Raw genomic sequence first — 26,664 nt, 5'->3', positions numbered from 1 at the left:
ACTGTTCAGTTGTCTGCTAATTTCGAGAAACCAAACTTACATGTTGACCTGTCTGAGTCACATGGCCCTGGTCTCTATGCACAACAGTCTCTTTGGTAATGAGAGACGCTGCAGATACAAGCCCAGATACAGACCCATCCGTCACTCTAACAGATCAATACAAACTCTGGCTAGATCAGAGGAAACAGATAAAGGTTCAGAGGCTGGAATAGGTCATCTTATTGATTGCAGAAACATTCCTGTCAGACTCCAACTTTGCCCTTGTGAAATCAAGCCAACAACCTTTCAGATTTCATGCAAATTGCAAATGAAATTACTCTGTCTGTCGTGTATTTTCTTTAATGTTATTCTGCCCTACAAAAGCAAAAGACCGTAACTCGCCGAAGTGTAGAACGGAGAAAAACGACTTAAAAGTTTTTGCACTTTCAAAGTAGTTGTCCTGCCAATTATATTTTAGGTAGGATACTGAAAATCTATCAGTTTGATGTTTTAGTGATTACACATGATCTAAATTAGACATTTTTGAAAACGTCGATCTTAAATTGCACTTTTGACCCCTATTTTGAAGTTACGGTAGTATAGTCTATATCAGGGGTGTCGAGCTCCGGTCCTCGAGGGCCGCTGTCCTGCATGTTTTAGATGTTTCCCTGATCCAGCTCACCTGATTCGAATGAATGGTCGTTATAACAACCCTTTTAATTGAATCAGGTGTGTTGGAGCAGGGAAACATCTAAAACATGCAGGACAGCGGCCCTCGAGGACCGGAGTTCGACACCCCTGGTCTATATAGTAGCTAAGTGGTCATGCCAAGGCAAAATACAATAACTTCCGTTTCTTCGCTCACTTAGTTGCTTATCACGATATAAACTCTGTATATTATAAGCCAATGTAACATACACGTGGTTACCTGTCACAAGACTCACAAGACACGAGTGTTTTTGATTTAACTGCTAGGCAAGGATACTTGCAAACGACTCATGTTTGGGATGTTTTGTGTTGAACGCCAGCGAGTAGGCTAGGCTAATGCTAGATTTGTTTGTTGTTGCTAGGTTACGTATTAGTTCAAGTGAAACCGTAACTCCATTTGAACGTTTTTGAGTGCCGCAAAACAAAGGCAAAGAACCGTAACTGATGTTACGGCATTCTGCTTTGGCTTTCTAAAGTAGACAAAATCGTTGTGATTTGTTTGCGGTTAGGCTATACATCTGCATTTATATTTCAATTAGTTACATATTTGAGTTAGCATCATACAGCCCTTGTTCTTCCAATAAATCACAGTGTTCTGAGATCACTGAGATCAGCACAACCAAGTCGATGCTGCATGTTTAGGGAAGTGTGTGTGGCTTGCTCTGTGTCATGTGACTACTTCAGTCTTTATTGTTCTCGCCATGATCCCCTATTGTGGACCCCATCTCCCACGTAGATGCCCACTCCAGTCTGGCCCAACAACCCTGCCTTTCACTAAGAGTGTAGGTCCACAGTGCAAACAGGAACAATGGCATACAGGACTGACAACTTAACTTTTTAGTTGAAACTTATTACATTTCTATGCCCACTGTAGGCTATGTCATCTTAGAAGAAAGACTTCTCTTATAGTAAACTATACGCTCAGAATCCAAAGACATGGGTAAGTCATTAAAATAATCAGTCATAAATCGCAGATTTTGTATTTTGCCATTGTGTACGTCTGTGGGAATGGTGAGTATTTGTGTATTTGTTGGAAAGAGAAGGCAGTAAGGGGGATGGGGAAAGGAGGGAGGGGACACAGCACATGTTTTACAGGACGAGCCAGAGCTGAGATCAATATGCCGATTACAACTTTGATTCGCTAATGGTTTTGTGGACAGACAAATAAGAGCAAGCCCTGGGGGACTATTTATAGTCTTACAAAAGAAACCCTCAGACTGTATTGAGAAATGAAGCTTAAGGTTGCCACTGCATACATTAAAATGTTCTGCCAAATGAGAAAGCCACAGTGCTAGTTATGACAGGACTGTTTACTTGGAGATATCCTGTTCTCATGCTTAAATGTGCTATCCCTTGAGACGAGGCCCCTGTAGTACCCTGATTCAAATTACGGCTCTCACCCCCTCCCTCCTACCCCCTGATGGGAGAAGGGAGGTAGGTAAATTTAGGGGATCAGAGAACATATGGTTTCTGGCTCAAAACAGATTGAGGTCAAAGAAAGAGAGATGGTGCAGCAAGCAATGACACTGATAAATGTACTGAAATTCCTGGGTGCTGACGTAGTCTTTGTATGACCTGCTGTTATGGGGAGAGAAAAAAGAGAGAGGGAGAGGGAGAATCTGAAGGGAGGAAAAGACACAAACCATGACTTCATGGGGCCATGAGGGGGAGGGCACCAGGAGCAACAGAGGAGACAAGCAGTGTTGGGAAACACAAGGGCAAGTTTTAAGGCACCACAGATGGCAAAACCGTTCTCTGGTGTCAGTAAACACTGTTATTCCCTGGCTACCACGCAAACGCACTTCTGCACACATCCCCGAACACCACTAACCATCCCGGGGTGAGCTACTAACTTAAACAAATGACCAAAGTCCCCCCTTAAACGGCAAAATCCTGCAACCAGTCGGGAATCTTTCTTAAGTGTGGATCCTGACTTCAGGGCTAGACCTACCTCTCTGTGTCACAGAACAAATGTTTTAATGCTTTTTATTGGATTAGCCCACTTAAAGAGCAGAGGGCTGGTCGATGGTCCACTCTGACTGATGGGTAATAGCATTATCCTGGGCTGGGATTGGCAAAGCCTGGCGGACAGAGAGATGCTCCCATTGATCGACGCTCTCCAGAGGCACTCTGATGCTCCCCTCCATCAAATCTCTCATTTGTTTATGAAATATTGATATTGGCTGCTGCATCTCTTCCTGGAGATAGGGAGATTGGTTTGAAGGGGAGTAATACACGTCTTTGTCTTAACTTCAAGATGGATGGGAATAGTTTTAAATTATTTAGAGGGTAAACAATCCCAAATGGTCCCTGTTTTCATGCATGTTTTTTATATAATTCCCATCTTACAATCTATGGCAAAATACTGCTCTGTCTCCCCTTTTATAATAGGTGTGATGGTGTAGACTAGGAATAGAGACAATCAATACTCTGACATTAGGATGTTAAGATGGGCCCCCGCTTTTGCACTTAATGCAAGTGGCAGTTGGTTTCTGAAAATGTTGTCAATAAGAAAGTGAATTATAAAGTAAAAAAGGATATGTAGCACTGAAATATAAAAAGTCTTAATGAATGTCTTATAATACGCAACATAGATAAACGTATATCACAAATAGTGAAATAGCTACACAAATGCTCTAAAATATGATGTTGTACACAGCCGGAGATGGAATTTTGAAAATGGCCATGTCAGATACGTCATTGTGAGGGAGTCCCAAGAAAAACTGTGCCGTGACTCTTCTTCTGTTTGTTGATAGCGCCCCCTGTCTGCTAAGTAGCTTCAGCTCTGTGTCATCTGAAAAATAAATCCCCGTAATATCTTTCACCACAGAAATGGTCACCTAAACCACGATTTCAATGCTCTAGGTGGATCCTGACCAGCTAGAAACCAGATGCTTCAGTACTTCCACAGAGACTGTTGATTGATGCATTACCACAGGCAAAGCCTTTTAAACAGGGGAAGAGCTTGCTGGATCAATAGACGTTACCAAGGCAAAGCCCACAGAACCACTAATGAATTCAAGAGTTCCCCCTAGTTTACTACAGGGCAGGCCATTGTTACAGGAACTAAGCATCCCACAGTAGAGCCAAATTAGTGACAATCTAATATTGCATATTATGGTAATTATAAATGATATACTCTTACATTGAGTGTTATATATAATACAATATAACATATAACAGTACAAACTCATTTACTGCTTGACAAAGGTTAGAGTTAAATTACTTTTGATTGGACTAAATCATCTTTGTTTAAGCGCCACCTATTGGGCTAATTATTTGTCCTCAGAAAATCTCAAGTATTAGATTTCTGGTTTTCAGAATTGTTTTGCTTGTGTGTCACAACATCACAGTGGTCTGTGGGACAGGTTCAGAGGTGTGACAAGATTATCTTTTTCTTTTCTACAGTTTGACACACCCAAGCCTGTGTACCTGCATTCTGCATTGTTAAATGGGAAGACACATACCCTTCAACTACACATGCAGGTCTGTCTGTAGAAATTGAGAAAATTGGTTAGCTTGTGGTTACTTTTTTGAAAGTAAAAATATACAATAATTATTTAAAACTAGTTTTCAACGCTTATGTTTACGAAACCATATTTTTCTAATATGATTTGTAACTTAATTATTCCTAATATACGAATAGGTAAACACAGAGGATATCAACACTTCATGATCCTATTCTCCAAAACAAATAATATAAAATCCCCACCTCCTTACTGTATACATTCATACCTTACACATATTTCCAGTAGAAGACAGGAAAGACAATGGAATAACTCAGTCAATTTCCCCCTGTGCTGTGGATCAGGGATGCCTCACAAGTAACTTTGACAGGCTTGATTCACGATAGTGTAGCACCGAGGCTGAAGCCCTGACTGTGCTCAAACGCTGCTCTAGCCCACCCAGAAATGATGGCTATCTCCGATGCTCTCCAATTCCAGTGTAGTAATGAGTGATTCCATAATGCTGAGCCAAGCACTGCGGAGCTCGTCCTGAGGATATTAGTGTTATTCATAGTCTATCAGACTAAAGCAACGGTCAGGAAGTGCTGACTTATGTGCAAATTTCAATTCACTTAGCAGGAGCCCTGGTGAGTACATGTGCACAAGCTTGTTTTAATGGCAACATACATCAACGCCGCAGGAACACATCATTAAATTGGTTAAACCATCCAATAACACACAAGGTGGTTGTTAATTGTTGCGTAACGTGCAAGTGTCAAATATTGTGGTTTTAATATTTCATGATTTTACATTCACTGTCTGAATATAGCTGTATTACTATGAATCTGCTCTGATGGCTTCACATCACTTTTCAGTAAAGCTGTACATTTTTTATGTTCATAAGTTTGCAAATGACTTGTTTTTGGTTCAATGGCAAGGGTTTGCGTTAGAATACAAAGCACTATGTTGTTTGCCAAGTTCCAAGTTCTACTTTATGGTTGAAAAAGCAGCGTCCATGGCCTCTTTCATCATTATGTAGGTCAGCCTGTGTTGGGGAGACAAAATGGGCGCACAGCTCAGCAGTAGCGTCGTCAGCAACATTATCTCTTTAGAACCTTGGGTAGCAAGGTTACTGCACTGAGACGGCTATTCTTTGGCAATGAGGAGCAGGCTATAGTAGTATACACAGTGGTTAGGGTTAGGGTTAGACTATACACAGTTTCTGCACATCTGTTTTTAATCTAGCTGTAGCTACCTATTCATGTTAAAAGTGTTTTCTACATTTAGCATAGTACTAAGCATAGCATCATGATTCAATATCTTATGTCTTTCTTTTGTATTGTACATATATATGTTCATAAGGGTGTATAACAGTAAAGTTAATGCATACTACAGTATCAGGATAACCTGTACAGTCCTCCCTCACAACTCAGTTTAAAATGTGCAAAAAAAAACAGTGGTATAGTATTTGGTTTTAAACAGTGCAAAACTTTCATTCTTTTTTACGGCCATTAGCCTACCCAGAGTGCACACACAGTGCCACATTTTTGTGCCTCTTCCAGTAGTGGCAGTCTTCTGGAAAGTTCCACGCTGCCGCACACTCCTTATGGCGACTAACGGCGTGCACCACAAAGCCATCCAACTGCTCCTTCAGGACCTCTACCACAAACTGAGCATTGCCCTTCTTCCCTAGGCCTTCAAGCAGCTGCTGAATGCTATCGCAGGGCACGGGCTGAGGTCTGGAGCTGTACGAAACAACTAGGTCAGTGTCATTCACCTGTGGAACCTCAAAGTAGCTCTGACCAGTCACATGCTGGAAGTGCTCTCCTGCACGCCAGTTTCGGTAGTTGCTTCCTGAGTGCTTCACCACTCGGACGGACCATCTCACCCAGTCATACTTCTTGGCCAGGAATTGCAGTAGTTCCTGGGCTGTATCTTGGAGATTATGGTCTCCCTTCTCTTGAAGCAGACGTTTAACATCTTGATGGGCTTGATCCGCAAAAGATGCTACGCAGGCCTGAATGGTGGCCTTCATCCTGGACTCCACTTCTTCTATTTTTGCACTCCAGACTTGGATTTGTTCCTGTTCCTCATCAGTGTCTTGGTTTAGGGCACAGTGGCCCAGCAGGGCAATAAGACCGAGGCAGAAGAGCTCTTTCATCCGCACACAATAATCCTCCAAAAGGCGTCGGTTCTTTGCTTCACACCTGCAACACAGCAAACGTTCCACTCAAAACACACTTTCCCTGCAAGCTATGGCACTACATTGTAACACTGAGATGCTATGTTTTAACCCTGTTGCTATGTGCTTTAAAGTAGCTGGGGTCAAATTGACCCCAAGGACGAAAGATGTTAGTAAATTTGAGGATAACAGGAGGGTTAAGCTGAAACGCAAACATCCTAGTTTTCTTCTCTAAGTTGAAACTAAAAAATGCAACTTAACAATACGTTACCTTTCTACAACCTCCAAGATGGACTCCCCAAAGTTGTTTGTCCCCATTACAGCGTCATACAGGACAAAAATATTTTTGTCTCCCCCCGTCTTTGCAAAGTGCTCCTGAAACAGTTTAATTTTCACGTCTTGAAACTGTGGCTTGGCCTCTAAAACATTCATGTACTTCCGGAACTGATTCCTTATGTTCTCCTCAACAGCGAAGTACCGAATGTCTACTTGCCCCTTCTTTATCTCACAGTCGATGTCTTCGAGTTGGGAAGACACAAGGTCCAGCTTGTTCTTTACTGTCAAGAACTGCTCTTTGACATAGTAGACCTCTTTGCTCTGGACATTGTTTAGGGCTAGTCGCAAGACGGGTGCAGCAACCTCACAGAGAGGAAAGAGTTCTCCCACAGCGCTGGCCAACACCTCTGCCCCCTTCTCGAACATCTCCATCACATTCTCGATGACCTCTTTCTTCTGGGCCACCACCTTCTCCAGAGCATTGGCCATGTTCTGAGGGAGACCAGGCACAGATTTCTATTTGGACAAACTGTTTATATGTTTATACATTATTAATTCATTTTCTATTGTTACATTTGATCCTATCTCTATCTCTTACTTAAAGCAAAAGGGGATGCCTGTGTATAGAGTACATACTATGTTTCATAAGAAATGCTGAGAAAAAAGATTTCCTAACACATTTCTGAAAGAAATAAAACGTCTGTCACTTGTGAAGAATAAGTGGCCTAAATTATTCAAGATCAGAACACAGAACGGGAATACGTTTACAAATCCCTTTCTATCTAAAGTCTGTCTAAACCTGCCACAAATCCTCACTGGCGAGATGTTGCGTGTGGAGGACACTGCGTCATCTCTAATGTGCGCTACCGACTAATGGACCATATAAACGAATTTCAGTTTATCATCCATGTATTTTCAGCCAGGAGAATGCAGACTACAAAGGCTTTAGAGACCATTTATAATGTTTTTCTTATCAAATGTAGTTGCTAACGATTGTTCATTGGGACAGGGGCCGCTTGGCGGCTACATTTACGCACGCACACTCTCTAATTCCTTCAGTGGCACTGGACACACCTTGCTGCCATATACCCGTCTTGATTGTTCGTAAATGTATTTCCCGAATTTCTACAATAATAACTAGTTTATGTTACCTGTATGCAGTGCTAGACGTGTCCTTCACGCCGATTCAGCTCCAACAGCTGCAGGAAAGATTTCCCCAATTCCCACGGTTCTCCTTTCACAGTAGTGCTGAAGAGTCCAGATTGGTCTCACTGATGGATAGGAGATACGCACTCAGTATTTGCTATGTGGGCATGGAAAAAGGGCACAGAACAACGAGAGAGAGAAACATAGAGACAGAGAGAGAGAGAGAGAGAGAGAGAGAGAGTGAGAGTGAGAGTGAGAGTGAGAGTGAGAGTGAGAGTGAGAGTGAGAGTGAGAGATAGAGATAGAGATAGAGATAGAGAGAGAGAGAGAGAGAGAGAGAGAGAGAGAGAGAGAGAGAGAGAGAGAGAGAGAGAGAGAGAGAGAAAGAGCGCACTGTATGCGGTGGACCAGTTTTTTTCCTTCTTCCTTCGACATTCATTGAAAAGATTCACACTCTTTTCGGAAAGAAATACTTACTTACAGTTGGTCGACTTTTGTTTGTAGTGTTACATATTATTATCTGATTATTTTAAAGGACATATTGTGACTAAATGCCAAAACGTTGCCTCCTGGTATGCGCTTGCATCGCGGACTTAAATATCTACAAAATGTTGGAAGGTGAGTCATCATATATTTAAGATTTATATTCATGGAGCGCATGTATGAAAAGCTTCGTGTAAATGACTCCATAATCTTTTCAAAATAGATCAAGGTGGCTTAGGTCGTTCAGCCTAAACGCGTAATTCTGAGGATCACCTGGATTTGTTATTCAAATTATTTATGTAGGCTACGCTTTGCTTTTTATGATTTTCAGTCGTGACCTAAAAAAAACCCATCCTCTGCGAACCCTAGGCTAATAATTTAATATTTTCTGAGTGTTACCAAATTAATTGTGTTTCCTGAACTCCAAATCCCCTTCCATACTAATAACCCACAATTTCACCTTCTCACATATATCATTTGTGAATGTATGTGTGTGTGTGTGTGTTTGTGTGCCTGCCTATTAGTTTGTCTGTTGAGTGGCTGTCTGTCTCTGTCCATTTCTCACCCTCTGCGTGCGCAAGGCATGTCTCATCGTCATTGCGCCAAAAGGATCTGAAAAATGTATCTAGAACAGCCATACCCTGACAACTTACATATTATATGAGTAGGCCTATTACAATTGTTATTATTGTCTCTGATTCAGCTGAGTGCCATGAACTGCCATCCTGTATCAACATTGATGTTACCATGGCTGGGCTTCCGAAAAAAAGAACCAGACAACAAAAAACCTGGTATGACGCACCTATTAACATATTTTGTGTACTGAAGTTTCAAGCAACATTATTTGAAGTTTTGGTCCACTCGTAGAAGACTTGGTTTAAAACCCGTTTTTCTTGATCTTGTGGGGGCATACCACAGAGGCTTGTGTCTAACGTTTGTCTTCTTTGACTGCATTTGAAGTTTAATCCTACAGTCTCATGGAATAGTTTTCTTCTGATCTTTTGATTTAGGTTCACAAACGTTGTCTAATGTTGCATGAAGTTGTAGTGTGATTAGCCTAGTCATTCACATCATGTGACAGTGACATGTCAGTAGGCCTACAGAAAACGGTAGCCGACTTTGTGGAATCATAAAAATAAATTAACCCCACAAATAGGAACACACATCCTAGAACTCCTTTTCGTAAGAAAATTATTTAAGTTAAGACATTCTTATTTTTGATCCAGAAAGGATTTGATATGGATGGAAGCAATTGTTACAGTGGCATTTTTTCCATCGAGTTAGTGGTAAATCATTCGGAACGTGATTTTCCTGGTTTGTGTGTTTGATGTAGGACAATTGCGCCCCTTTGTGGTCATACGAAGAGTAATAATGACGTCTCCTCAGTTGGCCACTGAATTCCCAGTCTTGGAGCAATACAATAAGGGCCAGGGAATTTTCATAAGGTTTACCTCCAGAGAGACATGATGCATTAAGAGTTTTCATTGATTATTTAATTAAAGTTAAATAAGCAACAGAACGTGGCAACAATTTAGAGGCTTAGAAACTATACTAATAACAATTTTGAATTGTGACAATTTACCTCAAAATGTTTGCTTTATTAAAGGCTTTAAAACCCTGCATTCACAAAGATTTGGTGGTGCAAGGTAATAATCAGTTCCCTTCACATCGTTCCAGAACTTCCTCTATCTTGGCCTGGATCTCTGCTACTCTAGGCAACCATCTCTCCATAACATGATCCTCATCATCCTCGGTTATGATTGTGTATGCCATCAGAGTTATCATTCCAGTATGAAAGAGATTGGCCAGGAAGAAGCATTTTGATTTCATGATGCTTCGGTTTCCATTGCAGTGCTCAAAGTAAACCTCGAGCAGTGGCCTTGAAGCAAAAGTGGTTTTCCCTACAACACCAGAGTAGAAGACGTTCAGACTCATTTCACTCTTGTCCCCCTCGTAGAGTATTTGGAAATCCTTCATGTAGTCCTGGGAACATTCCGAATCCTTCTTTACCTGTTCCATCATAGAGTTGAGAGCGTTGTATTGGTGGTTTATGTGTTCGGCATACTTGCTGCAGGTCTCATTGACTTCGTCAAGGTGTATTTGCTTCAGGGTCTGCTGATTGACCAGGTAAATGCTGTTCAGCTTGGTTTGGATCGCACACAAGTCTTTGTCCAGCTTTTCAGCATCCTCAGTGATTAAGCACTTTTTTGCCACCTTCAACATGGAGGTGATGATGTTGGTGGGTTGATGGTGGAGGCAAAATATGTCACTTTAACAATTGCCCTGAGCAGACTGACTGCTGTCTCTTTCAGATGGTCCTTGTCTTCAATGGTTGTTGCTACAATTTGACCTCAGTTGATTAATACTCCTGAAAAAAGTATGTAAAAGTTGATTTATTGTAATGTCTCAATAAGATATCTGAAACTCTTAATCTTAGCTTGGCTTTGGTGTTGGCAGATCTTAATGTTTCTGTTTTGTATCTTACAATATGATTTAACAAAGTGGATATACAGACAACTGAGTGTTTTAATGACTTTTGAGAGTAAATGCCATCTAAAATGATATACAAATTTAGTTTGCACATTTACCACCTGTCATAAAGCTGAGGGATTTATAGTTGAACATGTCATTTGTTTTTTAGAACATTGTTAAAGATCACAAATCCTTTGGTTCATAGAAAGAAAAATACAAGTTCAGATGTGACAAAGTCCATGAGATACAGTAAGTCTCTGTTTCTGGCACAATGATACTCTCCAAATAGAACTTGTTTTATCCAGTAGAACCATGGCCAAATTGTTTTTATAACAAAATATGTCATGTCTTACCTGAGTGAAGTCACTAGTTGGTTCCCTTCTTCTGGTGCAGTTGTCTCAAAACTGAACAGAACTTCCCATCTGGACCTCTGACCAGTTTTCTGTGCCATATTAGGCCAGGGCACTGGTGTGAGTCATGCATAACAATTCTGATTGGCTTAGAGGTGGTATCCTTTTCTTTTTTTTACACACTTTTAATATACAACCTTTTAACATATGGGTATAATCCGATTAATATATTGATGGAAAAAAATATTAAATGAATGTTATCTGCTAGGTTGTTGTCAACAGTCATAAAATAGGTTGAAGAAATTGTCTATAAAGTGACAATGTGAAGCCAAATGAGAGATATACAAAGAGCCACTATGCACTGAGTTTCTTGGGTTGCTGTTTTCAGACAGCCGGTAACAACAGTCTCACAGCTGTCCTGCCACAGACACGCCTGTCACTGGGGTATTTCTCTTTTCAAAAGCTGAGGATTGGTATAGCATTTAATGTGTTCAAATCAGCAAATCATACCCTGTCTTGTTTTTTTAACCTCAGTGAATGCTATTTTATCATGACGGACATCACCTCCATAAGCATGTTTTAAAAAGCATGTTGTGAGCATATGTACGAGAAAATAATGTTATTCCATGCAGTTGGCCACTTTGAACACTCATATGTCTTGTTTTGACTTTACAAATGATAAAATGCCGACATCATATTCATCTGTTACATCTTTATTGATCGAGCTGTATAGTACAATCAAGCAGCAGAACGCCTACAGTCAACCATAGACCATCTAGTTCCAGGTCGTCCTGTATAAACCACCTCTATACAATAAGAGATGAAGACTGAGACCAGAGAAGCCCCATTGCGTTTGTTCTAGTTATATATTATCAATGGATAGTAGGTCTTTTCATGACATATATGACGTTTGTGATGCTGAGGTTGATGAGCAATATAGACCAGGTTTACAGACAGTTATGATTTGGAAACAATCAAATGAACAAGTTAAAAGATGTAATGTAATTTTATTTGATCGAAGCACAAAACATGGGGCACCGTACTGTATAGGGAGAGGCACTGTTGGTTAGATGACACACAGCTGGATGCACTGAAAACTGTCTTTACATCTTGGGCTCTTCAACAAATATGAGGCGTAAACAAATATAAGAATAATGCTAATAAAAAACAAGAGCACTATCAGTTAGATTTGTGCATATAACCCATGGCTTGACCTCTTCACTTGACTTTTGATTGTGATAATTTTATCTTGCAAATACAGATACAAAATATGGTGACTTCATCCAGATAGTCGTACAATTTCATACTAAACAAATTGTCATATCGATTAATTCAAATGAATGCACAAGAGGAAACTGACTGACTGCAATGGTAGACTTTGACCTTCTGTATTGTTTACATATGCTCAAGCTTTATGTCCTGTAGTGTGTGCTATGTGTGCAGTGGTTGCAGTACTAAGGTATAACATGGCTTTGTGTTACATCAACATTACTGAACATCAAATAATGCATGACTTTTAATCAAACTGACTCAACATACAAAGTATGAATGCATAGAGTAACGTAGTGTTTTTATAAGTTTAGTGTTTTCAAACTGTCAGGGAGTAGACAGGTTTGTCTAACTATTTTGATGATATATGTTTTTTGTTAGTCTCGGGCGTCACAAACACACATCATATTTCACCCTAATTGGGTCAAATGGTTTCTGTGGAGCAATATTATTAGCGGTAAATATTATAAGCTCAGTAAATGTATCTTATAAAGCTATGAAAGTAGTACAGTGTGGTCCTGTACAGTGATGATGGAGGTGTAGTGTGTAGCATCAGCTATGGATTTCATGCCTACATTAGGCCTACATTCAAGTTTCTATTAGCCTTCTTTTTGCTTACAGTAGATTATTTATCATTAGTGTAATTACGACTGCTTACTGTATCAGTGACGTACACAGTATTTGAGTCAAATTAATCCACTGTAAATTGGTAGTATCCTTGCCATGTCTGACAGGAAAATATGGAGTCATCAGTCACTTTTCTGAAACCTGAAATCTACACAAAAGTAGAAATGTCAAAAGGAGAGATTATACCCTCACAATGTCTAGTGGTGGTTTACATTTCCAGCCTGTTATCACTTCCATACACTCCAGCAGAATAATACAAATAAAACATAAGATTATAGGCCATTCTTTGTAATGCAATAATGCACTCCCTAAACTGAACCATGTGACATCCTTGGAGACATTCATCAAAAGTGCTCATTCCAAAGACAACTTTATAATTTTACAATAGCGTGCAAGTATGCCTCAATTCAACCCAATTGTCTCACCTAGTGTTGGTCCTCATGAACTATTGTTTATACAGAGCTCCATACAAAGTTAAATCACTGATTTAACATAATCAATCCTAAACATTCCAAACATCACCTTAAGGAAATAAATGTTGCAGGTTTTTGGCTTTTAGAATTCACCGACTGGAGAATAACAGAAACGTGAAAGGAAGTAGGGGAGAATCAGAGGTTGTAGAGGGAATGTGGACTGAGTCCTATATATGGAGGGCTAAAACCCAGAGGGATTGTCCTCTGCACCTCCTTTTCCATTCACTTGCACTTGAGCAGCGCCTCTTGCATCTTCCCCTGCACGTGCTCCATCTTCTCACTCCACTCCTCGGTCAGGCCCTCCTCGTCGTCGCCGATGATGGCAGAATAGCCCATCAGGGCGATGAGGCCGATGCAGAAGAGGTACGTGAGGCGCGTGCACAGACGCTCCATGGTGCGCCGGTCACCCTGCGAGTGCTTCAGGTACACCTCCAGAATGGGGCGGCTGAAGAGCTTGGGCTTGCCCACCACGCCTTCATAGAGCGTGTGCAGGTTCTGGTCGCCCATGTCGTTGGAGTAGCTCTCCTCGAAGTCTTCCTTCTTGCGTTCGGAATTCCTCGGTTGTGCCTCCACCATTTCCATGAACTTGCGGAACTGGTGGCGCAGGTTCTCCTCGATGCGGCAGTACTGGCCGTCCAGGGTCTCCTTCTTGATCTGCATCAGAGTGTTGCGGTTCTGCTGAGACAGCTCGTCCAGGGAGCGATTGACAGAGCCGAACTCTCGCTTCAGCCTGCTGATGTCCTCATCGTCCACGTGGTGCAGCACCACGCGGATGAGCGAGCCGGCCACGCCAAAGATAGGGTTCACCACGGCTGCCGCAGACGAGATGGTGGCCACGCACTCCAGTACCTTTATCAGACCCTGCTTCAGCTTGGCCCGGTCCTCGACTATCTCCTCGGACATGATGGCAGTCAGGGGCGAAAGTGCAGGCGTCACAACCTAATGGTCTTTGAGAAACAGAGAGAGATGTTTTATTGTCCTAGGAAGATGTTTTCTCTAAAACTACATTGGGACTTTTGGAATGACTACAAGGGACAGCTGTGGCACTGTTGTTTCTGGCTGCAACCACGAAAACGGTCAGGCTGGTTAAATGGGATTTGATGCAATCGGAGGGCAGAGGTTATGATCTGGCAAACCAAAGGATGGCAAAAGATCTTTGACAACAGAATGATTCTGTTCATCACAACTAAACCATGCTTTTACTTCCTGTTTAAAGTGATGCAATGCCAAACTTGATCTCTGCCAAGAACTAAGTGATGCAAAGAATAAAAGGTTAACCAAACTATAAAATGTATAAGATTAAACTATAAGATGTATGAACACAACTGCCTGGAAGGCTTCAAATTTGCAACGCTAGATGGAATAAAAAATATATATTTTACATAAAACTTATAGGGGTGTGCCTGCACTGTAATATACTGTATGTAGACGTTTTGTCTGTCTACAATGGTCTTCATTAGGTGTAAAATTGTTAATACATTATTCAGTGGCTCTACAAGGAGCCCTTGAGCTGTCTTCATACTGGTGACTATTTGAATGACTTACATTGACTTCTCTTGATAGATGGCCCAGGTGCCTGAGGCTTTTCAATGTTGACAAGCTCTTGGATTGTAGTTCTGGTTCTGTTCTGTCAGAAAAGATAAAGATTTAAAAAAATATAAATACATATGAGCATGTTATTCCTGAAACTGAAATCAGATGGAAGTTTGTCTAGGGTGCTGTCTGAGGAGAATCATAGGATGTGAGCAGACGTTTGTGCAGCTGACTTGCTGGAACAATCAGGACTGAATGAGTTAACGTTAAGTCTGTCGCTGCCTCCACAGACACATTCATTCAGCACTTCAGCACCAGGCTAGTTTGAAGGTGATTCAAAGAGGGGAACTGATTGAGCTTGACTGGTGGTGCTGATAATAACTGGCTTGGTTTTAGAGTATGACCTCTGAGTGAAACTCACTAGAATGGATGTTTTTACACAGAATTTGTGTTCTGAGCTTGATCTAGTGTTAGCATGAATGACTACAGTTTTAGTTCAGTTGTTTTTCCAAATGCAGAAGCTTAAATGATCAGAAAAGCAGAACTTGACAGACAATAGACTGAGGGCAATCAGAGTGCATAGAGGATGTGAAGTATAACTGCTTCTAATCTCTTACGGTGCCTCTTCATGTCTCACACACCTCAGTGACTGCTAATATCAGAACAGACAAGCCTGTCTGGGATCACAGTCACTAAGAACACCAACAGCTCTGGGGTTGTGAGAATTCAAACAGCTGTAGCCTCGATAGGAGATGACCCACATCAGCCAAGGTTTCTCAGAGGTTAGATGCTAACACTCAGTGTGTGGAACACCCGGGTTGCGTTCAGTCTGCGTTCAGTCTATGATCCCCAAGTCTACCAGAGGGGGCAGTAAATATGCCAGCAGTAATGAAATGACTGATGATTTCAGCACCACAACATGGACTGAGCTATTGTCGCTCATAGACACTGGTTTAACCCTTTAATTTCAGGTTAATATTAGTGGGTTTAGGTGCTGGTTATTTACAGTGTAAATAACATCCACAGACATAACACTTTTCATGTTTCTCTCCTGAGACAGAGGACTGTATAAATACCGTTTTTGATTATTATATGGATTTATATCTCCAAGTCTACATGTACATTAGTAAGTTATTCACATAACACATGTACTATTGTAACTTCTGGAATGTTCTATGAAGGGTTTTGCTCATTTGCGTTCTTGATAACCAGCAGGATTGATACTTGTTTGATGATATTTAATAAGTTTCCTCTTTTATATGTTCACCTTCTCACAGATCTCACTGAAATCGAAACTTCCAACACTTGCCACTGTGGTTCTGGAATGCAGCGTTTAAGAGCAGGTAATGAAAGGGTTAATAACTATTTTCCACTTTATGAAAATGTTATTTCATAACATGACAAAGACTGGAATGATGGAAGTACAATGACAAATCAAAAGTATATTTCCCAATTAAACACACGTCAACACACCTTCCACCCTAATAGGTACAGAAGCTAGAGGCAACTGTACTTTACCCTTCTCTACATACACATTCTGATATTAACAGTTATGTTGAATTAATACAACTAATTTCAGTCTACCAATCCCATATAAAATAGGTTCAAATAAATGTCCAGTGGCAGCAAAAAAACTTAAATAAATAATGGCATGCAACTATTAATGGTATTCAATTGTCATTAGGGAGGAATCAGGCCCAGACTGTTATTAAACCAACGTCTACCCTGTAAGTTAACTGGCTAGCACTGTGTTAGCTGGGCCACAGCTGGGTCATGATACCCACTGCTACACATTATATCACTTAGTCTAGGCCCTTGTCATGACACCCTACTGTACATTCTACGATAATGATATGTATTTTTTGCTTCATTTATATCATTGACATTCTGTACATGGCTAGGACTGTAAACAAAACAGCTGCGACAGCTTCAATCAGGAAGTAGGCAGTTGCTTTCACTGCTCTGCTTGTAGTGGAGCGGCCATCTTAAAAGTTCTACTGTGCTCATAGCATTGGAAAAGCTTTATCAAATTCCATACAAAAGTAATTAAAATATCCACTCAGTAAATGGTTTGCATGTTTACTTGTCATTTGAATGGTTGTGTGTTTCCTTTCTGTGTACAATGACAATTTCCTCTCTTTCTTTACAGTTTCATTGACAGTTTGGGCACTTCCTTTACAGCACAGCTTTGAGACAAATATAGGACAAAACTAACAAATCAACGCAAACGCACAACAATGCATTCTCTTCCGGAGGTTTACTTTGTGTGGGAGTACCATATTAAGACCTCTTCCCCTCTCCAATAGTACAGAGCCAGCAATCTCTATTCTCTACCCAGCTATGGCTCCCCCTAGCCGTCTCCATATTTCCTTGTTCATGCACAGTATAATGTCCTGTCCCTCCCTTCTCTATCAGACTACACAGAAACCACCTAGATACTGGAAACTTATATTTATCAGACTAATCTTAACATTTAGAGTCCCTATGTACCCCCTATCCATTCTTGGACAACATTGGCCATAAAGTAATAGAGATTTTCTTACCTTTACAGAGGTCTTTTTCCTCTATCTCCCTCTCCAAAGTTCCAATCTCGATTGCCTCCTTCTTCTTCCCAGCAATCCCTGCTAAAGGACACTTCCATGTAATTTGAATGTGTAGGGGTGCTCATATTGGACTAAACCATTACTTTCTAGCAGTAAGACCACCAGACTCTCCAAATGAGCCTATTTGACCATATACGCAGACAAGCTCCAACATGCTCTTTTCAAATGGCATGTCAGTGGCCATAGACACTAAACCCCCTCTTCAAAAACATACTGGACACCCCCAAGGCTTTCAACATATTATAGTCCACCCAGTAGTCATACTGCCTATACTGAAGAGCAATTGTCGCTCATTGCGCAGCTGAGCACTCAAAAGAGTTTCCACAGGGTTATGTGCAAGCCCTGGAGCCTATTGGAGAGGTCCACAAATGATTGAATATGCATTGTGGACACACAGAGACTCTTTTGGATTGGAATAGACCACTGAAACTTGGAGGAAAATTATATATTTGTAATATGACAGGAACAGACACAGTAGGTGCAACGTCTCCAAGTGTCCTCTCCAAAAGTGCTCATGTGTATCCATTTAAACCAAAGCAATCCAGTATTACCAGGACTGGGTAAAAAGGCTTCTAGATGTTTATAAATGTATCTCTAACTATGTTTGTCTTTGTATTTTATTCAGACAACTATCACTTTAAATTTGGCTGAAAATGTGCTGACTTAGGCTCAAGGGTGCCGAGACATACTGCAGTGCTTTGGGTAAGTCAATTGCTTTGTTCAATGTCTGTGTTTTTTAAGAATAATTCTTTAAATGTACATTTTATATATGTTTTCATTTATATTTAAAATGTTAAACTAAACATATGCACATTGACTTTAGACTAACCTACAGTATTTAGCTCCCAATATCAGTTTACTTATCTTGCATACCATTCAAATAGTTGAGCACCACACTGTGGTCCTGAAGTTGAAACTAACACGATAGCTTCTTTAAAAAAATTCAAATAATCCATGTTAAATATATTTGTCGTTGACATAAGTGATAAGTGACTCATGTAACTAATATAAGTGATAAGTAACTAGTGATAAGTGACTAAGTCGACCAAGCAATTTGAATGCAACCAAATGTCAGCACGCCGAACAGGCCATTTCTAGCTCCTGACATTTTTCAAAGCATCACTGTCTATTTTGCCCATAGAAGAGTCCAGTGTTTTCACACAGCGCACGCCCAGAAAAAAGGACACAAAAATGTAGTATTTTACTTTGTTTGGATGGTATAGGCTACTCAAGAAGAGATCAAGTGTTTGCTCTTCTGCGTGTCCAGACTTGAACCATCCATGGCTGTGCCTGGGGCTGTGGCAAGACCCTGAATCCGTCCACTCGACGACCAGCTCCCAGTAACAGCCATGTCAACAACAATGTACAACAAGGATGTTAAAAAGGCATCATACATAGTAAACCCTAACAACAAACCAGAAACCGACGGCGTCCAGCGCATTAGGTTGTCACACCTTCTTCTATGTCGCCACGGGGTGGTCAGTTGGTCATCACAAACAAAACATCCTCCTTGAGTCCTTAAAATATTTTTTATAACATAATGATAAAGGCAAACGGTTTCAAGGACTGAGAAATGGCATGAACTGCAACGCACAGCACTTGCGTGGAGATGGCAGCTGCTGGCGAGCGCCTGCTGCAGTCGCTATTGTTCAAACGACGTCAGCTGTCACACATATCACATTTCAAACTGGAATCAGATCCAAATAAATGAAATTGTTACTTGTGGCAATAAGCGTCCACAGCAGACTAAATATATATATTCTTATCGTTTCAATTGCGGGTAGTAAGTTGTATTGCCCATTTGTTTAGACGCCCTCAATAAAAATCAACATTTTAAAATGTTGCTGCGTGTTTAGGCTACACACTGCATGCGGGCTCAAGCTAAAATGCAAATGAAGCTTGAGACGCAATACTACCCAACTGCTTTTCAATGATTTCCTATTGTAGAATACCCAGACAGAAGTAGCGCCTATACATTTTCAGAACAGTGTATTGCATTATGCGCATAAATGTGCGCATAGGCCTACTGTAAATACCACCCCACACAGCACAATTTGATTTATGTTCAATCAACTCGGTGCATCCACTGTCAAATAAGATGTCATAAATTATTTCTGTAAAATGTAATTATTGTTTAATAAATTAATGTAAAATATGTTTTTGTAGCACACGATTGATTGTTCCTATGTAAAAATGAATTGCATAATATGTACTGTACTGTAGTGCTTGTCTTTGTTGTAGGTCTAGATATTGAGGTAAATTAATAGTTTTGCTAACACAAGACAAACTATTGTTGAAATGCCCCAATTGAGTAAGTCACATTGGTTCAGAGATGATCTGTTATGCCCCAGGCCAAAACCATCTTCACTGCAAGTGAGTTCAAGTAAAGCTTTTCTATAGCACTGTGAATGGGTTAATTCTCATTGCATACACACATCATCATTGTTTGTTTTGAACACAAGGAGTTAACTCATGTTGGTGAAACTGAAACACAGATTTGGTGTGACAAACCATGTACTTTAGAGTATAGAAAATGCTTTATCGGTAACAGCAATCCTTAAATAATACGTCACAAACTATATTATATCACAATACTTAATGTTATGGTACAGTATGTTTCAGGATATGGTAGAATATGGTGTGTGCATCTGGCAATAGGTTTTCCATGAGCTTCAGTACATATACACTTTCATAAACATTATTTAATCATTATGGAAGGCTCTAGATGAGACTTTAGAACAGTTGGATGTGCAGGAAAATCAAATAAGGTATTTACACTATTATTTCAACATTAAAAACATGCAATATGTACTTCATTGCTTAATGGTACTACTGTATTATCTGCTTCCAGTGTGTACTGAAGTTGCTGAGGTTAAAAGTAACAACTATTCGTTTCAACACTCATACATGTCCCCGATTAGTCATTCGTTGGCAGAGATTGTTTACACAGCTTGACAAACAACAAGCATTCACAGGTCAATATGTACAGTACATAACACACGGTCAACTGCAGTGTGTTTCATGATCTTGCAAATGATCTACATACGCCGTCCTCCACTGCTCACCCGGCGGCCCCGCCCTGCCGCCTCCCCAGGTCCCCTCAGGGGGCTCTGTATTCTGAGGGAGGTTGCAAGGATGAGTGGGGTCTGTCTGGAAACCATGAGATGTCTTCCGGGCACGGTAGCGGGAAGCAGCCGCCCTCCAAGCCTCCCTCCTCAGTCTCTGAGTCTCCTCAGGTAAATCCGCTATCAGCTTCTTGCGCTGATGATACCTGAGAACAACAGCAAAGTTCAACTGACAGTTTATTATTTATTATAAAAAAGGCAAGTTTGGGATAATGGATGTCAAGGTTAGTATCAGAAATTCAAACAGTAGGTGACAACCCCCAGTGCAGTGATCTGTACCTGCGTCTCTCTCGCTCCCTGTAGGCCTGCAGTCTCTCGGGGTCTGTGTAGATTTTCTCTTTCATCCTTTTACTATACTGTTGTCGTACCTTTTTCTCTACAACAAGGACACATTTGAGACATCATATTTAGCTAATACGGTACTGTAAGAACAGTGGTTTGGACCCGTCATCATTCGTAACACAACACAATGGTCACCATTCGTTACACTTATACAATGATATAAATATAAAATACCAATGCTAATTTACAGAATCCAGACCTCCTTGTGGATTGTAAAGGAGACACTTACTTCTCTGATCCATAATCTGTTTTTTGATCGCAGGAGACATCTCATCCTGTATCTGCCGTGTAGAAGAGTTCCAGTAGTATCTCCTAGGGTTCCCCATGTCCACAGACGCCACACTGAGCTGTGATAAAGAGCCATTCTCCTTGCTGAGGCCACACTCTCCTTCAAGAGAGTCCTCAATTAGGGCTAGGTCCTCATGTTGGCTCTCAAGACTCTGCTCACTCATCTCCCATTTGATGTAAACGGCATCCATGTCAGACGGCTCCTCTTTTACCACCACGGTAGGGAGAGGGACAGATGATGGGGACAGGGAACCTCGGACACTCTTTGAAAAGCCGGGGGCCTCTGTGACATCGGTGGAAGGGTTCTGGTAATCGCTGGAACCTCCCTGGAGCTCTGTTATTGATGCAATGGCTGTCATGTCTGGGTTTATGTTGAGACAATAGATTCTAATCCTGATGTACAACAGTCTTATCCTGTATAAATGTGCACTGAATGTGTCTCAAGTACTTAGCTGATGTCATTTTGATTTAGTGATGGCGGTAAATATATGCAATATTGTTTAAAAAGTAGTAATCAAGCTTGTCACTCACCGTTAAACCCATGCGATTGCCAGTTAGCCATGCTGGTTGACTCATTGCCATCGACTACAAGCCTCTGAGGAGAGCTTGTACTTCTCGAACTTCCACTGGGGTTTTGATTGTCATAAGGACGATCAGAATGTCTAAATAAGTCTTCTAGATTCTTGGCATGTCTTCGTATTATTTCCAACTCCTTTTCCGCTACTTTGACCTCATTTCGCAGTTTTTGGTTTTCTTTGTGCTTCTCTGTCATATGTTTGTGATATTCTTGCATTTTTTCACTGTTCACTCTATATAGCACATTCACTACCATTTCAATGGCACTTCTGACAGCTGATTCAATTGCATGAGAGTCCTTCTGGTTTAAGGCCAGAGAAGTCATAGTTTTATTTTAAATGTGTTGAACTAGGCTAACTGACTAGTTAAAGACCAGCAGGTGATGTGAGCTGTTTAGCATTAGCAGCGTTGTAAGTGTAAAACCTGAGAAAAAAACACATATTATTTATATTCAACGGGCATTCACTCTTAATATACAATATTTAACAAACTGCATGGTAAATATTTTAGAAATGTAACTCGTAAAGATGTTAACTCACTGTATAATGGCTGGGATGCTAACAAATTCTCCCTTTAGTTGTTTTCCTTCGTCTTCTTTATGCTTGAGTTTCATTTCCTGTTCCTCGAATATCATTTTTCTGGTTTTCATCAGTACATCACCGCCTACTGGTGTGGAATGTGTTTTCACATGCTACATGTGGTGTATGTCATATATTACACACACTCAAGTCTTTTTTCTCAGGTCCAGGGTTTGATACCATTGATAAAGTTTTGGTAGGTTGAGGTTGTTGTCAGTGCTACGTATAACAATTTGTAAGCTAAGGCAGTAGTGCCGTTGATTTCAAATGAGCTACGATTTTATTGTTGATCTTCCACTACATTTCAGATAGGTAAACATGAAAAATACATTATTTCGTAGGACACTAGTTTCCCCTTTAACGTCGTGACCTCAATGTTTCTACTGTTTCAAAAGTACATTTGAGAAACAGTAACAAAGCCCATCGGTGAAGATGAAGAAACGCATCACTAGAGGGCAGTATACAGTTAAAAAGATGAAAAGTTGAGTTGCCCTGCTTGTCAAGTGTTCCCCTTAAAACGGTTATACATGTTTTTAATGTAAAAAGGATGAACATTTTTGAATAAATATGCTAATTTCCTAGGCCATATGTACGGAATCAAGTAGAGTATAATTCAATGTAATTGCTTTGAACATATTGCATGTCCACTGCAAGAAAGAAATAGACAGAGAAGAGAGAGACAGAGAAAGAGAGAGAGATAGAGAGAGAGAAAGAGAGAGAGAGAGACACAGAGAGAGAGAGTTATGTGAGTTTGTGATACCAAAAACGGCATAGTACACGGAGATTGCATGTAAGTTTGTAAGTCTGTCTGTCTGAACTACGGAGGAAACAAATGAGTCATCACACGAGCAAACACTGTCTCAGCACGTTCAATTTTGACCCTTGGTGACTGGCTTCACATTTTGGGGTGTTATGAGGGATGTGTATTTGTCATTAGATTGTGGGTGAAATATCTCTCTGGTCTACAGGGGTTTTGATCACTTGAGGGCTGCTTCACTGAGTTGCCCTGTCAAGTGACCCGGATACTAAAGCAAAGTGGTGGAGGTGTCTTACCACGGTGGGGGTAATGTGAAGGGGAGAGGGTGGCTTGTATGTTGAGAGGAGGTGATGGTGTTGTTGGAGGGGTGGGAATTGAGGGGTATGTAGTAATGCAGCTGTGCGTGTGCTTGTGTGTCTGTGTGTGTGAATAAGGAGGGCAGAAAAGGTTCAGAAGTGTTGGAGCGGAAAATCGCTCTCCCTACCTTCCCCCTCCTCTTTTCTCTCACTCCCTTTCTCTTTCCCTCCCTCTGTCACTGGGCCAGACGTAAAGCAACAGCAATTTGTGCGATTTCACAGCTCACTGGGTCCCAAAAACTCTGACAGCGTTGCACTGAGAGAGGGAGAAGAGGTGGGAGGAAGGAGGGTATGAACAGCGATGGTGAACATGAAGGTGAGTGGTAAATGAAAAAGCCTTGAAAATAAGTGAAATAGATGAGTGTTAATATATATATATATATAATATATATATAAAGATAATTTATGTTGTTACCCACAGTCTACCTACACTTTTCCCATTCAAACAACTTAGAGAGCTATCTCTCTAAACTAGCAGCACATATCCTACCCAGAGATATGCAAATGTTATATTTGGTCCTCTCCAGTATTAGCAAGAAGTGATAGCCTTTTGACATAAAAGCAGATAAGTCCTGATTGTGACCTGGAGTGAGTTAATCCGTCCATCTCTCCATGCCCTCTTAGCCTTCAATAAGGTTCTGTTTGGGTGGCCAAAATCCTGCCCAGTCTTGTGTTCCTTAGAACAGTTTGACCCCCTTATCTCTCATAATGACCACCATAGACTTCTAAAGACTCCTCACGTATGGTGGTCCGAATCCAAGGATGCATTCCTGAACAGAACATAAAAACAGAAGTATTGTATATCCTTTTCAAAAATGCATACAGTACAAGACCAGGGTTAAGGGAGAAGATTGTATTTGTTCAACATAAACCATGATTTGATTGAAGTTCAGTTTTTCTAGGCAGGAAATTTCAATGGTTACCCACACTTGTTTAAAACTGCACTTTTGGTCAATGTCTTTGTCAATGGCTCTTGACCTTGGGAGTGCTATTTAAAAAAACGTAGATACCTAAGCGCAATGGAGGATTGAGACTGGGAGACTCATTTCCATCCTGCAGTCATTCCGAGTGTCTTCCGAGTAAAACCAGGGGATATCTGATACTCTGAGGGCAACCTATCAAGACCAGAGGGCAGAGAAAGAGAGACTCTGAAGGAGAAGGAGACAGAGTACAAGGGAGAGAATAAGAGGAATAGGAAAAGATGAGCATACATGGAAAAATAGAGAAAAAAACACACATAAAAAACAAAGACAAAATAGAGAGAGGAGAAAGAGAGAGCATGAATCCCTGACACGAATATAGAGTGGAAAAAAAAGACGGCAAAAAAACAAAGCTCACAAATCAGAGAAAGAGAGAGTCCGAGGCGAGGGCGCTCTTGAGATAAGAGGTGTCACCTGAGCGCTTTGTCTTGGAAGAGGGTCAAGAGGGAGTTCAGAGGGGGTTCAGGACATCTGTGCAAGCTCTGAAGGGGTCAGCCATGGGACAGGAAACCCTCTTAATCCCCCAGCAGAGCCAGGATGAGAGGATTTCTCTCTCCCTCAGCCAGGGCTCCCACCCACAACAGTAGCTAATTGAGCCCTCTCTGATCACAGTGCTTCCATATAAAGACACACCGGCTTTAGAGCACAGCCTGGAAATCCCTTTTACTGCACTCGCCATCATGGGTGTTATCGGCACAGGGTGCATGTCATTGGAATCATAATGATTATTCTCTAAGTGAAGGTGCTGTAAGAAGTTAGGAATGTTGATACAGATGGGCTGATGACAAAACTCAAAAGATCGATGCACATGCATGCATACGGAGATCAGATGCCCATGCTGGCAGACAGGCAAATAGACGGACAAATCATATAGATAGACAGACAGACGAATTACAAACACCTACATGCACAGATATACAGAAAGTGGATAGCTGGACGAATAGCACTGGCCTTGAGCTTGTGCTTCATGTCCCCGGTCCTTCCTGGTGTGGGGCACCTCCCCCCATAGGATATTACCATACAGGCCGAGGGGTCAAATAAAGGTGCCATCCCCAACTAGCCAACTGGAAAACTCCAGGGTTCAGAGGTCATGGATAAGCAGCCCTATTGGCTGATTGGTCAGACAAATCAAATGAACATCCCCCCACCATCCCCTCTTAAATCATTGTCCATGAAGAATTAGATGAGCTATCTGCACATGTCATTTCATTCATCCGACTACTTTTATTGATAAAGGATTATTCTGGTTTAATTAGAACGTTATCTTACTGGGATTTAACTGGTAATGAAATGCAAAGTTTTGGGTTTGTAAGGCAGCTTCATTCTTCAATATTCTTTGTAGTCAAACTGTGTAATAATTGCACAGCTGAGGGCAAGTTATTTAAATGGCACAGACCTTTCCTTTTTTGGTGTAAAGAGCCTTGACAGAATGTGCTTGTGTACGCTTAAAAAATGTCTCCACTGGAATTGCCACCTTTTAGTTTAACTGGATGATTTTCAATGGGGATAGTCATGTCTGTTTCTTATCACAAGTTTCTGAGTTTAATCTGGCATTGCTTGTGGATTGGGAACTGTAACAATGATATGTGATAGATCTACCTTAATTACGTACCATTTAATCACATTGAACGGTTAATATTTAATTGTTTAACTGTGCAGGTCACGTCACATCCACTGGCCATGAGGATGGGGAGGTGTTTGCATTACATGCTACATAGATGTTTGGACCTCTCATCTAAGGCCACTGCTTTAGTAATTTCATTTTTATCCCCATTCACGCCTTTGACCTTCCCCTCACCACAAGGATTTGGTAAGTGGTGATTTATCTGCCAAAATAAATTTGTCGGCTCCATTGAAATGTGTTTAAGGTGGGGGTCACTCAACGGGTCAAAGATGGCGGCTAATAAATTGAAGGTGAGGCTGAGGAGGGGGAGGGAGAATGGGGGGAGGGCTCCAGAAGATAACAGTTTACAATTTGGTGAAAAATGGAAATTCAAACAGGAGATGGGTGTGCTTGATAGAAGCATAAAATGCTAAAACATTTCAACCCGCGTCATGCGAGACCTCACCTTGAGTGAGGTTTGGTGTTAAGATGGCGTATCACTCACTCTGACA

The 26,664-nt window shown here is 41.0% G+C and overlaps 4 protein-coding genes and 1 long non-coding RNA gene across 6 annotated transcripts; 1 reads left to right on the top strand and 4 right to left on the bottom strand.

Moving 5' to 3' along the window:
• Positions 1 to 4,824: 4,824 nt before the first annotated feature.
• Positions 4,825 to 7,954, bottom strand: LOC124478522. The gene is made up of 4 exons (XM_047036781.1): positions 7,743 to 7,954; positions 6,587 to 7,083; positions 5,654 to 6,340; positions 4,825 to 5,178 (listed from the first exon to the last, which is right to left on the bottom strand). The coding sequence occupies exons 2-4, from the start codon at positions 7,078 to 7,080 to the stop codon at positions 5,121 to 5,123; spliced, it is 1,239 nt and encodes a 412-aa protein (XP_046892737.1). The 5' UTR covers positions 7,081 to 7,083; positions 7,743 to 7,954; the 3' UTR covers positions 4,825 to 5,120.
• A 1,791-nt stretch (positions 7,955 to 9,745) lies between these two features.
• Positions 9,746 to 11,143, bottom strand: rpz2 (rapunzel 2). Its single transcript, XM_047033783.1, is given in 3 exon segments — positions 9,746 to 10,460; positions 10,463 to 10,570; positions 11,128 to 11,143. Coding segments are annotated over 3 exon segments (711 nt in total). The 3' UTR covers positions 9,746 to 9,873.
• An 889-nt stretch (positions 11,144 to 12,032) lies between these two features.
• Positions 12,033 to 19,076, bottom strand: LOC124475517 (protein rapunzel-like). The gene is made up of 4 exons (XM_047032209.1): positions 18,964 to 19,076; positions 17,488 to 17,568; positions 14,957 to 15,038; positions 12,033 to 14,358 (listed from the first exon to the last, which is right to left on the bottom strand). Exon 4 carries the CDS (start codon positions 14,312 to 14,314, stop codon positions 13,634 to 13,636), a length of 681 nt encoding a protein of 226 aa, XP_046888165.1. The 5' UTR covers positions 14,315 to 14,358; positions 14,957 to 15,038; positions 17,488 to 17,568; positions 18,964 to 19,076; the 3' UTR covers positions 12,033 to 13,633.
• Positions 17,578 to 19,324, top strand: LOC124475527. Of its 2 annotated transcripts, none has more exons than XR_006956943.1 (3): positions 17,578 to 18,021; positions 18,173 to 18,249; positions 18,771 to 19,324. It is a non-coding gene; the product is annotated as an uncharacterized LOC124475527 (long non-coding RNA). The 2 variants fall into 2 exon arrangements; XR_006956942.1 differs by having other exon boundaries at positions 18,689 to 18,776.
• Positions 19,019 to 22,520, bottom strand: LOC124475512. The gene is made up of 5 exons (XM_047032196.1): positions 22,418 to 22,520; positions 21,834 to 22,301; positions 21,244 to 21,636; positions 20,952 to 21,048; positions 19,019 to 20,818 (listed from the first exon to the last, which is right to left on the bottom strand). Exons 2-5 carry the CDS (start codon positions 22,201 to 22,203, stop codon positions 20,551 to 20,553), a joined length of 1,128 nt encoding a protein of 375 aa, XP_046888152.1. The 5' UTR covers positions 22,204 to 22,301; positions 22,418 to 22,520; the 3' UTR covers positions 19,019 to 20,550.
• Between the last annotated feature and the right edge of the window lie 4,144 nt (positions 22,521 to 26,664).

Source organism: Hypomesus transpacificus, chromosome 2 (assembly GCF_021917145.1).
Source record: "Hypomesus transpacificus isolate Combined female chromosome 2, fHypTra1, whole genome shotgun sequence".
Classification (NCBI taxonomy): domain Eukaryota; kingdom Metazoa; phylum Chordata; class Actinopteri; order Osmeriformes; family Osmeridae; genus Hypomesus; species Hypomesus transpacificus.
This window is presented reverse-complemented; position numbering and strand designations above follow the sequence as displayed.

Excerpts from the sequence above, each read along its gene's own strand:
- LOC124475517 (XM_047032209.1), bottom strand. The coding sequence starts at position 14,314 with ATGTCCGAGGAGATAGTCGAGGACCGGGCCAAGCTGAAGCAGGGTCTG.
- LOC124478522 (XM_047036781.1), bottom strand. The coding sequence starts at position 7,080 with ATGGCCAATGCTCTGGAGAAGGTGGTGGCCCAGAAGAAAGAGGTCATC. Across the intron at positions 6,341-6,586 it reads ATCTTGGAGGTTGTAGAAAG|GTGTGAAGCAAAGAACCGAC; the intron begins GTAACGTATTGT and ends GCTGTGTTGCAG. Across the intron at positions 5,179-5,653 it reads GCACTGTGTGTGCACTCTGG|GCTGACCTACATAATGATGA; the intron begins GTAGGCTAATGG and ends TCCCCAACACAG.
- LOC124475512 (XM_047032196.1), bottom strand. The coding sequence starts at position 22,203 with ATGACTTCTCTGGCCTTAAACCAGAAGGACTCTCATGCAATTGAATCA. Across the intron at positions 21,637-21,833 it reads GCAATCGCATGGGTTTAACG|AGCTCCAGGGAGGTTCCAGC; the intron begins GTGAGTGACAAG and ends CATCAATAACAG. Across the intron at positions 21,049-21,243 it reads ACAGATTATGGATCAGAGAA|AGAAAAAGGTACGACAACAG; the intron begins GTAAGTGTCTCC and ends TCCTTGTTGTAG.